We start from the raw sequence: 12,752 nt of genomic DNA on the forward strand, positions 1-12,752 counted from the left end.
CAATGAGACGGACAAGGAGAAACAGGTATAGCGAGGCAACGGCAAAATAGAACAGTAATAGTGAATTTATGGAGGAAAAAGCCCAAAAAAAAGCGCCTGCCCGGTCAAGGTAACGGATAAACCCTGTACTTGCTTGTATTTGCATTTGATTGGTAAAAAAAAAGGAAGCGGTAAATTCGGATATCAAACGAGCAGAGAAAAAAAATCCAAGCAATGATCGTTACATAGCATACACGGTGGGTACCCATTTTAAATCCCGAAAGATGTATGTCTGCCGTGCAAAGGATGTGAGAGTAAGGGGATAGGAGAGAAGGAAGGGAAAGGTGGAAGATGAATGTGAAAAATGGAGTTTGGAAAGGCCGAAGGTAAAACCCAGCCAATTCTGAGAAATGAGGCATGCTTCTCGTTAACAAATTAAAAGCGAAGGCAATAGTCATCTACCACGCATTGCGGTCCCAGTTGGGATCTGCAAAATGAGTATTAGCGCACGTTCAACAATACATAATCACAAAAGCGACCAGAGTAAACCCACCTTGTATGTAGCTGGCAAGCACCTTACTCCCCGTCTGCAGAAGAGGGTGCCCGGCGACGATCTGGAGGAAGCGCTGCAGACCCTCGCGGCGGTGCTCGATGACATCGTCACTGAAGCGGTTGGTGAACACCTTCCCGGGGAGCGGGGGTATCGTAACGCGCGTGCTCTCGCGCTCCAGGATATCGCGGAAATACTCGAAATCGGAGTACCGGCGGCGCACGACGGAATGTTTCAATTTGAAAGCGGGGATGTTGGTTCGGCACACGATCTCGTACGACGTGTACATGTTGCGAGATGTGCCATGAGTTTGCGGGTTACGGACCTGTTGCGGTCATTGTTAGTTTGGGGTGTTCCTTGGGGTGTTCATTTTTGGTGCCCGATGGGGAGTGGTGACGCGGGTTTCGGGTGGGGATGTATGGGGGTTGATTAGGGGAGAGATATGGGCACGAGACTTTGGGGTGATGGAATATAGGATTGATTCTGGTATGGGTAGCTGAGCTTTTGCACCATGTAACTCACTTCTATCTCGAGGAAATTCTCGGGAGGTCCGTAGATCTCCTCAAAGGACTGCTGTCGCGATTCTGGGACGGACTGCATCGTGGTGGGGTTGGGGTGATGCGCAGGGAAAATTAAGAAGACGAGCAGGCTTTTGTATTGCGGTGTCTCAAATATATGGCTGATGTGGGTGATTTAATTGGACAGCTTTTCTCACTTTAATTCCCTGGAGCTGAACACCACTGAGATCCAAGAAATCCAAGCCCGGAAGTTGGAGAAGCATCTCCATCAGTGGGGATGGGGAAAATAATTGATCCGTCCTTTTGGCTTATCTTTGTGACAGCCGCTTTCTCTCGGTCTGCTACTCCGTACTCCGTACATACATCTACTTCATTCTATGCACGAAATTTATTTCGATTTTCTTTTTTTTTAGAATGAATGCCTCTAAGCGTGAGTATGCCGTATACGGCACGACCCTTGACAATCATCCAACCTTTTGAATGATCAAAAACCAACTCAACTATCATTTTTCTTATATATACGCTACACTACAACTGTATATATTTGCCGTTTTCCTACCTTCCTGGTGGTCAATTTGTATACTCAATGATAAATCAGACGATACGATTGAATTTTTCAGCCTCCTTGCGTATCTTTAACGTGCTACAGCCGCATACCGAACCCGTATAACAAAGTCATTTAAAGAGGCATATGTGAAGGAAGAATCTAGCGCCAGTAGCAAGGTTTACCTTGATACTAACAACGATGATGACATTTTTCTGGTATCTCGAGTTTGATTCTGAATTTATACGTAATCCATGCATGATGGCTTCTTTTATTACATACTTGGTGTTCGGAAATTGGAATTTGCACTTTCTTACAAAGACTTTTTGTGACGTCTCTAGCCCTAGGTCAGGAAATATACGTTGTAGTAATGAGCATATAATCCATATGACAATATCTCTACCAGAAATCTATCCTTAAGTTTTCAAAACAAAATGCCACTTGAAGCCTACCGCTAAAATAAAGATATTCTAAATATCATTAAGAACCGGCAAAAAGATAAAATTGGCAGAACAACACTATCAGTCAAGCCTCATTTATACGACCCTACAATCTGAGCATTCACTTCTCTAGACCTAGAAAATTATCGGGAGACAGCATGAATCAACTACAATTGAGAGGCCTGGGCCAGACTTTCTATCAAAACCGTTCAAAGGCATTGGCAGGGTGCTGTCGCTTTTCAGAATATGCACGATGTCTGCATATCTAAAAGTTAAAGATACATTGACCAGAGGCTTCTGCTTCCCTGCATATGATACGCCATCTTGGTTCTTGAAGGGTGAAGTGAGTGCTGTATATCTAAGAAACGACGTGCTTCAATCGAACCAAGCTATAGCGTTGGAGCAGGTGACACCATGGAGGTGACACCATGGAGGTGACACAACTGGGGACAGATCTATAAATGTAAAGCTTGGTCTCGAAGGGGCAAGTAAGTCTACCCTTGGGCTTTATACTCTCAAGATGCGTATTGAAGGAAGTAGTTAGTGTATCAACTATACCTACTCATTACGCCACATAGATTCTTGTGGAACTTGATCCTTTGCATTGGAGATCAAACTCTACAAAGATATGTGGCGTACTGGGGGTGCTTGAAGACGTTAGGAACAATGTTCACCTTGATCGGAGTTAAGCCTCGGGGTTAAGCCACGGCATGACATAACCCAAAACGACCTCCAGGGCTGGCGGTGACCGAGGTCTGGACTTATCAATGTATCGATAAGCATCATCCCCTCACCTGCCAATACCACAGCGATACACCATGAGTTCAGGGTCACCTGATAATGGGAGAGAATCTCCAAGGGGCTCAGAAGGGATCTGGCACCCTGCCCGCGAATGGCTGGAAGACGACGAGCTGGATACCGATTACCACACCGCGGCAGAGCCGTCCAGGCATGATAGCGCACAGGAGGACAATATAAGCAATGAAGACCAGCAAATGGGTTTTGGTGTTGCAGATGGTAATATCAAAACCAAGTCTCTCCAAATAGTATACAAATGGACTAACCGCTCTCTCGTAATAGATAATCCCCATATCGACATCGGAAACATTCATATCGAGCTCACAGCGGACAATTTGGACGAAAGTGAGGACACAGATGACTTGAATGAGGGACACATGCGCGGTATGCTGCGCTAAAAAGTCTCAAAGGGTATCAGTACAATTGCTTATGAATTACAGTACCAGCTTCCCGATTGTTCGAGTTACTTGCATCCAGTGGTTTACAACATATCCTCCAAGCCAACGGCTGGCCGGCTGCTATGGGAGAAGAACAAGAGCATCTCGGAAATGAAGACGATGAGCTTAGCGACGAGGATTTCATGCCCATATTCCGAAATCGCCTCCGCGCCAGACGATCTACAGAAAGGGTTACACTTCCACCAGTTCCTAACCCGGAGGGCAAGAAGTTGATGGGCGAAGGTCATTTTGGAACTGACCAATTCTACGGCGACCGGCTGAGACAGCGCAAGAAGTTCTTAACGACAAGCCTTATGTGGCGAGAACTAGGCGTTGATACTGACGGAGTGCGGAAAAGAGCAGGCCAATCCATCTCCCAGGTAGGCTGAGTGTACAGTCCGCGCGCGGGTGATCATGTTAGCGAACAAGACTAACGCTTACGGTTGGCCCCTGCCAGGGATCTCATTCCAAGTTCAACTGCGGATATGATCATTCACTATGACACGCGAAGTTATTCGGGCCAGTTCTCGGATGATGGAAATTTCTTTTTCTGCTGCGCGCAGGACTTCAAGGTTCGGATGTATGACACATCTAATCCGTACGACTGGAAGTACTACAAAACCGTCGACTATCCATTCGGTCAGTGGACTATCACCGATGCGACGCTGAGCCCCGACAACCGCTTCCTTGTTTACAGTTCAATCCGAAGTCAGGCATACATGGCTACTACAGACCCAGATGATGATTCAGATCCAACCGTTTTAGATATGTCTTCTCCAGTGGGTCAAAATAGAAGACGGGGCTGGGGTGGCTCACACTTTGGGGTATGTGAAATGATGGTCTATTTGGAATACGTAATGGTTAACTTGATGAGTTATAAATAGATCTGGTCTCTTCGATTCTCCGGAGATGGGCGTGAGGTCGTCGCCGGCACATCAGAAGACTCGGTCATCGTTTATGATCTGGAAACACGACAGCCAGTCCTCAACCTACGAGATCGACATCAACATCATGTCAATGCTGTGTGTTATGGCGACACATCCTCGCCGCACATCCTGTACTCTGGATCAGATGACACGACAATTAGGGTTTGGGACCGGCGGTCAATGGGCGATGGACGTGAAGCCGGTGCCTTCATGGGCCACACCGAGGGAGTCACATATGTTGACAGCAAAGGGGATGGCCGATACGTCTTATCCAACAGCAAAGACCAAACGATGAAGCTTTGGGATCTGCGCAAGATGATGACATCCGCTGATATGGAAAACATCGATCCCGTCGACTACACAACCGGCTTCGATTACCGCTTCGAGCAGTATCCAGACCAATACCGCAGAAATGCTAAGAAGGACTGCTCTGTTGTTACATATCGGGGCCACCGAGTCCTCAAAACCTTGATTCGCTGCCATTTCTCCCCACCGGGAAGCACAAACTCACGCTATGTCTACAGCGGCAGTGAGGACGGCAAGGTTTATGTATACAACTTAGATGCTACACTAGCTGACACCATTGATGTTGGTCAAGCGACACTCAATTCACGACCGCGTGATCCAGAAGCATATGCTACAGCGTATGAGATGAGTGGGGAGATGCTATGGAGGACTTGCGTTCGAGATGCAAGCTGGCACCCGAGTGCGCCAGTACTAGCAGGTAGGAACTACCCAGAACATTTTTATTAGTGAGCATTGCTAATCCCACCTTCAGCAACTTCTTGGAATGGCTGGGGCTTGTCTACTGGCACTTGTACCGTGCATTCATGGAATGCCGGTGCTGCTAAAGACGAGGGGGATCCACCCATTGGAAAGAGCTATGACGATAGACTACGACACATCCCTGAGTTTGACGACTATCGCGAGAATGCATCACATGGTCGACCACGGCGCCCAATGCGCAGTCGGCCTGTTCGTCGATGGGTTGGTGACCAGGAATCAGGGGATGCAATGTGGTAAATGGGGACAAAGTGACGTCCAAAAGCATTTAGGGCTGGCTTTTGATTATGCACATTCTGGATATGTTCATTCATGTATCTTTGCGCAACACATACTCGGTAGGCATTTATTTTGACGAATGAAACATGTCATTTCGTCCAATCCATCCAATCCATCGTTCAGGCTGTTCAGAATCCCACAATCGAGAAATGGTAGACAGAAATAAAAGCATGAAGGGTGTGAATTAAGTAAAACAAGGTCCCCTATTGATACAGGATGCGAAAAACGGTGGTATCTCATAGATAGCGATCATGCTCTGCCTCCTATCGCTCGCCGAAAAAAAAAAAGCGCCAAGTGGCTGGTGGTGATGGCCACAGAAATCCAAAACGTAAAAGGAAAAGTGATTTGCAATGTGGGAAGGCTCGTAGTCCAGGGCGGTTTGAGGTCTCCGCGGGGTAGGGTCGTGTTGTTTAGTTGAGATGATAGAGCGGTGTCCTTCTTTAGGGCTGCCTGTGATCCCGGACATCTTGCCCATGCTGTCTCTTATCGTTCCTCATCTCTTCCCGCCCGTAAGAGTTTCCCCATTGTCAGCCTTTTCCCATCTCTCTCAACTTGTCAGATGATTTGAGTGCCTCTCCCTTAGGCGCCACCAACCAGCACTTGGTTGACGGGGATGTGAACTATAACAAGCAGGTTAATACAAGCCATGCATCCTGCATACGCGGATTGATATCCGCATTCTGGGTCACGTACTCAGCTTAACAAAGTAGCCAATGGCTCCCTATCGGCGATGTCAGTTATACCGTCATGAAATACAATCCAGGGGTCACCACAATGGTAAAACACATACCATAACCAGGAAACCCATGCCAACAGCTTGGCTGATCTTGATAAATTCACGCTTATCGGCTGTTGCAAAGTCAGCATATCGGGAACTGGAAAATTGGCTGGAATGACTGTTGATCGACATACGCTTGGTGCAGCGGCGAACAAATTGGGAACCCTCCCGGATGAAATCCTTAGGGATATCGGCAAGCTCTTGGAAAGTCTCAGACATGATTGCGGGAGAGAAAAAAAAGAAGACTGGAAGAGATGACAAGACTAAGAGCTGGAGAAGATGAAGTCGCGAACAGGAAGAAGAATAGGTGGTTTCTCCGGAATGACCAAATGGCCTTTCTGGGGACGGGATAATATTTGTTCCACCTCCAGCTCCCAGTCTGGCCCGTTCGCGATTACATCGGCATCGCCATCGCCATTTCGCATTTATACTCATTCGTCAATTTCATCTGGCGTCGAGAAAGAACTTAACGACCTTATTGAATTATCTACATCTCGGCGCCGTGCTGTACTCCTCGCCGCGAACGCTCTCACCCTTTCCCTTGTTTCATTCATTGCTCTCCTGTTCTAACCAAATTCCCTCTATCCACTTAATCGCTGCCTGTCTGTGGCGGCTTGCGCTTCTTTTTCTCTACTCCCCTTTGTATCCGGTTCATTCGTGGGACAACCTTGATTCTCATTCTTCTGTACACCGCGTCTGCAGCTCGCGCAAGTCTTGTTCTACCGGAAGCGCTTTCCTCGCTTCGGATTGTACGTATTATTCTGGCCTCCTGTTTTTATGTCTGTCATTCCTATGTTACCCTTCGGGGGATTTGGCCAATTTTCCGTTCGCTTTACCTGTGAGGACTTGTCCAACGGGCTGTTGGGAGCTAAGACGGGAATCGCGCTACCCCTACACTAATCATGGATTCTTATCGTGTTTTTCTTAATGCTAATTGGTGGCTTGTGTCTGCAGACATGCACTTTTCTTGACTTGCTCAGAAGCGGAAAGGATCAAGAAGAAGAAGGGCCTGTATTATCGAACATCAGATACTCAGGCAATTTCAATACTTTCTTTGAGACCCAGTCCCCGGAAGTGGATACTAATCTAGTTCGCAATGGCTACCGACGACGATAACTTCGACATTGACATCTACGGTGATGGCACTTACAATGCCAATGATTCCGGAGACTTCAAGCAGGAGGATTCTGAGCTCGTCCTGGACGCGCCCGAGAATCAGCCCGAGTCCAGCACCGGATCATCCAACACTGTCAAGCAGGAGAACACTGCTCCCACCCAGAATCAGCAGCTGAACAACAATGGAGCTCCAACAGCGCCTCAGCAGCAAACTCCCCACCACGGTCTGCCCGCCCCCCTCAGGGAGTCAAGCGAAAGGAATACGAGGACCAATCGGTGGATCCCGATGCCACAACTGCGTTGCTGATCTCGGATCTATCCTGGTGGACAACCGACGACGATATTCGTGGCTGGGTCAACCAGGCCGGAGTTGAGGACCAGTTGAAGGATGTGACCTTCAGCGAGCATAAAGTGAACGGCAAGAGCAAGGGGTAAGAAAATCTTATACTCGGTCGCGCATAATTACAATATCGAACATTGATACTAATATATTAAACCCTGACAGTCAAGCATATGTCGAGTTCACCACCGCGCAGGCATCGACCGCAACTAAGCACAGTATTGAAAGAAATGGTGGCCCCACGCGCAAACACACCGTGCACTACACCAGCCCACACCAGAACCCGTTTAAGACCCTTCCCAAGGATACTCCAATGCGCAATGCTGGTGGTCGCGGTGGTGGCGCAGCCCACAACACTGGTAACAACTCTAACTACGGCATGAACAACCACACTGGTGGCGGATTCCGCGGCCGCGGCGGCTTCAACAACCGCGGTATGGGTGGTAACATGAACAACAACTTTAACAACCGTGGCAATTTCAACCCCATGGGTGGATTCCAAGGTGGCGCACCAAACCCCATGATGGGTGGCTTCCAGGGTGGCCCGATGGGCGGCATGCAGAACTACGGATTCAACAATCGCGGCAACATGATGGGTGGTGGTATGCGTGGTGGTATGCGCGGCGGTCGTGGTGGAAACGCTATGGGCGGTGGTCCCAATATGATGGGTATGCCCACTATGACTCCTCCTATGGGTGGCATGGGCATGAACCCAATGGCTGGTATGAACCCCATGATGGGCGGTGGCATGGCAGGCGGCATGGGAGGCAACATGCCGATGCAAGGTGAGTGATTCCGATATACTGTCCATTCTTTCGGTTGAATACTGATCTTTTCTAGGACAACAAGGTTTCCAAGGCCCCAACCCCGGATTTAATCAAGGCTACTATAACCCCAACAATCAGGGTGCTGGCTCCGATGGAGGTTCCTGGAACCCTCACGGCGCGAAGCGCAGCCGCCAAGACTAGAACACAACTCGTGTTTGAAGCGCCGTATCAGGGCTTTTCGCTTGGGAACTACGCGCGCGTCATTTGGCTTTAGCGGCATCGCTACTGCCTTTTGCTATGGATCATGATGATTATCAGTGCACGGTGAGCTTTCTTCAGATTGAAGAGGAGATATGATCTTCCATATTCATTTATGGATGCTTTCTCATGCTCGGGGAGGGAATTGCTGCCGAACTGGGAAGGTCGAGGTTGTTTTCACAAGATCATCTTTCTAGTTCTGGTTCTAGCTACTTTTTCGTTTTTCTTTTTCTAAGGTGTATTAGGATATCTCTTCTTTTTTTTTTCAAACTCCATTTTCCAGTTTCTAGGTACAAAGTATGTACGTACATCCAAGTAATTAGCTATGTAGTCAGAGACGACTCGGCGAAATAAGGGCATGGAGATGTAACGTGATCTGACCTCACTTTCACGTCACCCCGTCGTGATTATAGAAGTGATATAGAAGAAGGATCGATGTATCTGCAGGTACGAAGTAGCTGGTACATAGCTGTATGCTCCAGTTATGCGAGGTAATGCAATGCAATACCCCTGCATCAAATACAAATACGTGGTCAACCTTAGTTTGATATCTCTTGCTAAAGGAAGCAGACTGTGCAGACTACGGTCCAGCTCATATAGAGAGAGCGTGTCTTTTTGTGTATGACGAAGACAGACCAGACAGTATACAGCCTGAGGGGGCTGTGCAAGTGAGGCTAATTTTCAACGCTGCACTGAGCAAGGGGTACTTCGTACACCCATTCTTGAGAACCCTATGGTGGCAGTGCAGTTGCCTAGAATCGTGGGAGCAGATTTATAGCCTGCCATTTCTGTGTATGCCCAAATCAGATCAGACAGTACAGCCTGACGGGGCAGTGCAGTAAGGCCAATAATGAATGATGCACCAAGTAAGACGTAGATCGATTCTTCAAAAACCCTAAAGTGGCTATGCGGTTGCCTAGAACTGGGACTAGGAAGAGCTTCATAGCGAGTAAATCCTATTTTCATTGCGGGTCCAATCTTGAAATTCGTAAAATATCATTCAAGTAGTAAATCTCCCATGAACGCGTGACGACATTATGTATCTCCTCAAAGCTTGGTGCCCAGTCGCGCAGTATACAGGCTTGTACAGGAGGATTTTTATGTAAGATATGAGGCAACAATAACAATAGACAACAAGATAGGGAATCTGGCAAGGGAAGGATATGAAAGAAGATGAAAGAAGATGAAAGAAAATGAAAGAATATGTGTAAAATGACCGAAGAGCTTGAAGGTATCAAGCACAAGGGGGAAATACGTATCAATGGGAGCAGAGGAAAGGTTAAGAGGGTGCCTTTAGATGATCAAAAATCGATTCAACCCTTTGCGACCCGCCGACAACCAAGAAACCTTGAGCATGTACAGAATGTAGATAGTTATCAATTCCAGCGCATAGCTGGTGTCAGAAGGGAGTAGGTCGTGGCACGTATCGGCATCCATGCAGCTAGTCCACTGAGCTAACTTCAGTAATATCCACTTGATGTCAAAACCGAGTGACTGGTCTTCCACGTCCTCAGTCCAGTAGAGCTGAAGAGGGATTTCGAAACCGGAAGACGATGTGAGAGTAAGCACTTGGTCAGAATCAAGATCAGAATCGGACTCAGAATCATCGTCGGACATGGTTTCAGAAGTAATTTCGCCAGCCCTTTCCTTGTACTTTGACCGTGCTGCCGATGCGCGAAGTGTGAATAGCTTCACGAAGACTCGCACCCGCGTGCGAAGGGGATGGCTGCTGGATCCACGCTCCGGGGTCATCTGGAATGACATTTCGACTCGTTCGTTTTGTGATAGTTGCAAGCTTGTGTGGGCTTTGTAATGCACGGTGGGTACTATCAGACCGGAAGATTGGCAGGGAGACACCAGTTGGGGGTTTTCTAGAGTGACCGAAGAACTTTTGGTTCTAAAAGCTAGGTCTGTGTGTAGGCCTGGAGCCTCCGGGCCACCGAAGGCTTTTTCTCTCATTTCTTTGGCTTGTCCTTTGATAGAATGCGAGTCATCCGATCTGCCAAGTCCAATGCTGCGAAGTAACCTAGTATCACTTTCGGAAACAAACGACTCTTGAACCTTGCCGCCGAGATCACTCAGGGTTGGGTGGCTTGCGGGGATCGCTGCCACCATCATAAAACTGTCATCGGGGTTTGATGTTCCCATGAATGCGTCGGGCATGCCACCATATGATCGCAGGTCCGCGAATTGCATCATTTCATTGTGATCGTAATAAGTAGATGGCTGAGTGGGCATGTTTTGGGGCATTTCAAAGCTCGCCAATGGGTTAAGGTAGGACTCGTCCAAATTGTAGATGGCAGGAGATGGATCTGGGAGAGCTGGCGCAGGCATAGTTGAGGAAGTTCTACCTTGGATACCACCCCTAGACATGTCACCACATTCGTGGCAACCACGAACCGATTTGCACAGTTGACATGTGGCCATGGGATGTTTGCATCGTCGGCATTTGTTCGGGTCAGGAGCCTTCTCCTTTGTTGGCTCTTTCTGTTTGTCCGACCGCTTGCGCTTGATCGAAGGATTGGATCGTGGCATCCTAGGGTTTTGTGGAGGCTGGGATTGGGGCTGTCCACCGGCTCCTCTGGGGAAGTGAGCCGTTGGTTGAAAAGGCGAGAGAGGCATGTCACCCGCTGAGTGTTCTCCAATGACATTGTTGGGTCTTTGGTTGTAGACGTTGTTGACTTGATCATCAGAAACAGACTGCAATATGGGACCAGGCTGCGCATTGCTCCTGCTCGCGAAGTCTCCAAAGATCGTGCTAGAGTAAGGAGCACTCCCGATCCAGTTATTGAATTGGTTGGACGGTTCTCTGTTCGGATTGCTGGGCCCAGCCACAAAAGGGTTATGACCATTGCCACCTCCACCATTGCCGCCATTGTTGTCATCGCGACGAGACTGATCGCCGTTGGTAGAGGCATTCCCCGAGCCAGGGGAAACAAGACAGTGGTCCCTGATATGTTTGAAAAAGACACGCCAAGAAGGTGTTATGTCGGAACAGATAGGACATTTAGCTGGAGGGGCGTATTTCACTTGCATTGCATCCACATCAGCTCGGGGCACACCGACTCTATTGTGTTTGCGAATAAGATGGTCAAGCATCCTATCCCGCCGGCGGATTCTTACAGTGCAGGGATGCTCATTGCAGAGCCACTCGCACTCGAGTATACCATGCCCAGTCAAGTGTCTCCTAAATACAGCAAATTTTGGATAGATTGTTCTTTGCTTCGGATTACATTGCCAGCATCGGAACAATTCGCTTTCTGGTTCAGCAGATCCATTTGGTGAGATGGGAGGTGCTGGAAGCTTTGTATGAAAGAAGTTTTTGATCGTTTCAAGGTTCTGCAATGCTTGAGGAACTTGCTCAGGACTTGACTGGCCAGAGGTGAGAGCTCTGTAGGCATCAACCACCTGAGACATGACACCATCAAGCGAAGGTTGTAGAGCAAAAGGGTCGGAACTTGGTATCCCCATTGTGGCCCGATCAATCCCCTTCGGAAGCGTTTGGACTGGTTGTGAAGGCTGCAGGGTATTGCTCTCATCTCCTTTATCATCTGCTGCTCTTTGAGTGATGATCGAACTTCCTAGATCCTCTTCTAGGTTTTGAGGGATATTTTCATCCGGAAGGTAATATTTCAGATCGATACCATCCAGATCACTCGCGAATCGCTGTGGAGGTTCCGCCGCTCGGTGATTGAGCTCGGGATTGATCCATCCGGAATCCTGTTGTGGGAGGTCCGAACCCAGACTCGTCCCTTCTGCAGAGGAGTAGTGACATAGATAATCCTGTCCAGGATTAGTACTTTGAAGCTGGGATTTCTGGATGCGTATCAACTCACGTCATTCTCTGTACCAGTCCACCCAGATGAGGTAACGGAGCCAGAAGCTCTACGCCACTGCTCATCATTGAAAGGATAGACCATGATGAACAGATTCCTTGGGAAGGTAAATAATGTCAGAGCAAAGAGAGCAGCCCTTGGAAGTAGGGAGGGGGAGAAAGAGGAATATAAGAATCCCGGAGAGAACCTGACCTTATATGCATAGGCAGTGCTACGTCTGCGCCCCCATTTCTGGGTTTATAAAATGGGTATATTAGATAATCATTGGAATTGAAAAATTACCAATTTACCAGACTAAAGCAATGTAATATACAAAAATAATCCGTTACGAGATGATCGCAAGCAAGCGGAAGAACCCCCGGGTATAACAGTGCCGGGAAGGAGGTACTAGGGTTGCCGCCCA

The 12,752-nt window shown here is 48.1% G+C and overlaps 5 protein-coding genes across 5 annotated transcripts; 2 read left to right on the forward strand and 3 right to left on the reverse strand.

The window, feature by feature from the left end:
* Positions 1-437: 437 nt before the first annotated feature.
* Positions 438-1,129, reverse strand: N7500_010024 (sorting nexin-3; the record flags this gene model as incomplete). The annotated part of the gene is made up of 3 exons (XM_056681162.1): positions 438-466; positions 533-854; positions 1,052-1,129. 3 exons carry the CDS (start codon positions 1,127-1,129, stop codon positions 438-440), a joined length of 429 nt encoding a protein of 142 aa, XP_056528544.1.
* Positions 1,130-2,849: 1,720 nt separating this feature from the next.
* On the forward strand, positions 2,850-5,215 carry N7500_010025 (WD40 repeat domain-containing protein; the record flags this gene model as incomplete). The annotated part of the gene is made up of 6 exons (XM_056681163.1): positions 2,850-3,048; positions 3,112-3,213; positions 3,270-3,646; positions 3,791-4,090; positions 4,151-4,916; positions 4,971-5,215. The coding sequence occupies 6 exons, from the start codon at positions 2,850-2,852 to the stop codon at positions 5,213-5,215; spliced, it is 1,989 nt and encodes a 662-aa protein (XP_056528545.1).
* A 618-nt stretch (positions 5,216-5,833) lies between these two features.
* N7500_010026 (translocon subunit SSS1) lies at positions 5,834-6,251 on the reverse strand (the record flags this gene model as incomplete). The annotated part of the gene is made up of 4 exons (XM_056681164.1): positions 5,834-5,874; positions 5,948-5,975; positions 6,045-6,103; positions 6,167-6,251. The coding sequence occupies 4 exons, from the start codon at positions 6,249-6,251 to the stop codon at positions 5,834-5,836; spliced, it is 213 nt and encodes a 70-aa protein (XP_056528546.1).
* Positions 6,252-7,128: 877 nt separating this feature from the next.
* N7500_010027 (RNA-binding protein) lies at positions 7,129-8,456 on the forward strand (the record flags this gene model as incomplete). The annotated part of the gene is made up of 4 exons (XM_056681165.1): positions 7,129-7,372; positions 7,396-7,579; positions 7,654-8,273; positions 8,329-8,456. 4 exons carry the CDS (start codon positions 7,129-7,131, stop codon positions 8,454-8,456), a joined length of 1,176 nt encoding a protein of 391 aa, XP_056528547.1.
* A 1,350-nt stretch (positions 8,457-9,806) lies between these two features.
* N7500_010028 (putative C2H2 zinc finger domain protein) lies at positions 9,807-12,433 on the reverse strand (the record flags this gene model as incomplete). The annotated part of the gene is made up of 2 exons (XM_056681166.1): positions 9,807-12,296; positions 12,350-12,433. The coding sequence occupies 2 exons, from the start codon at positions 12,431-12,433 to the stop codon at positions 9,807-9,809; spliced, it is 2,574 nt and encodes an 857-aa protein (XP_056528548.1).
* Positions 12,434-12,752: the final 319 nt, after the last annotated feature.

Source organism: Penicillium coprophilum, assembly GCF_028826855.1.
Source record: "Penicillium coprophilum strain IBT 35676 chromosome Unknown utg000006l_segment0_segment0, whole genome shotgun sequence".
Classification (NCBI taxonomy): Eukaryota; Fungi; Ascomycota; class Eurotiomycetes; order Eurotiales; family Aspergillaceae; genus Penicillium; species Penicillium coprophilum.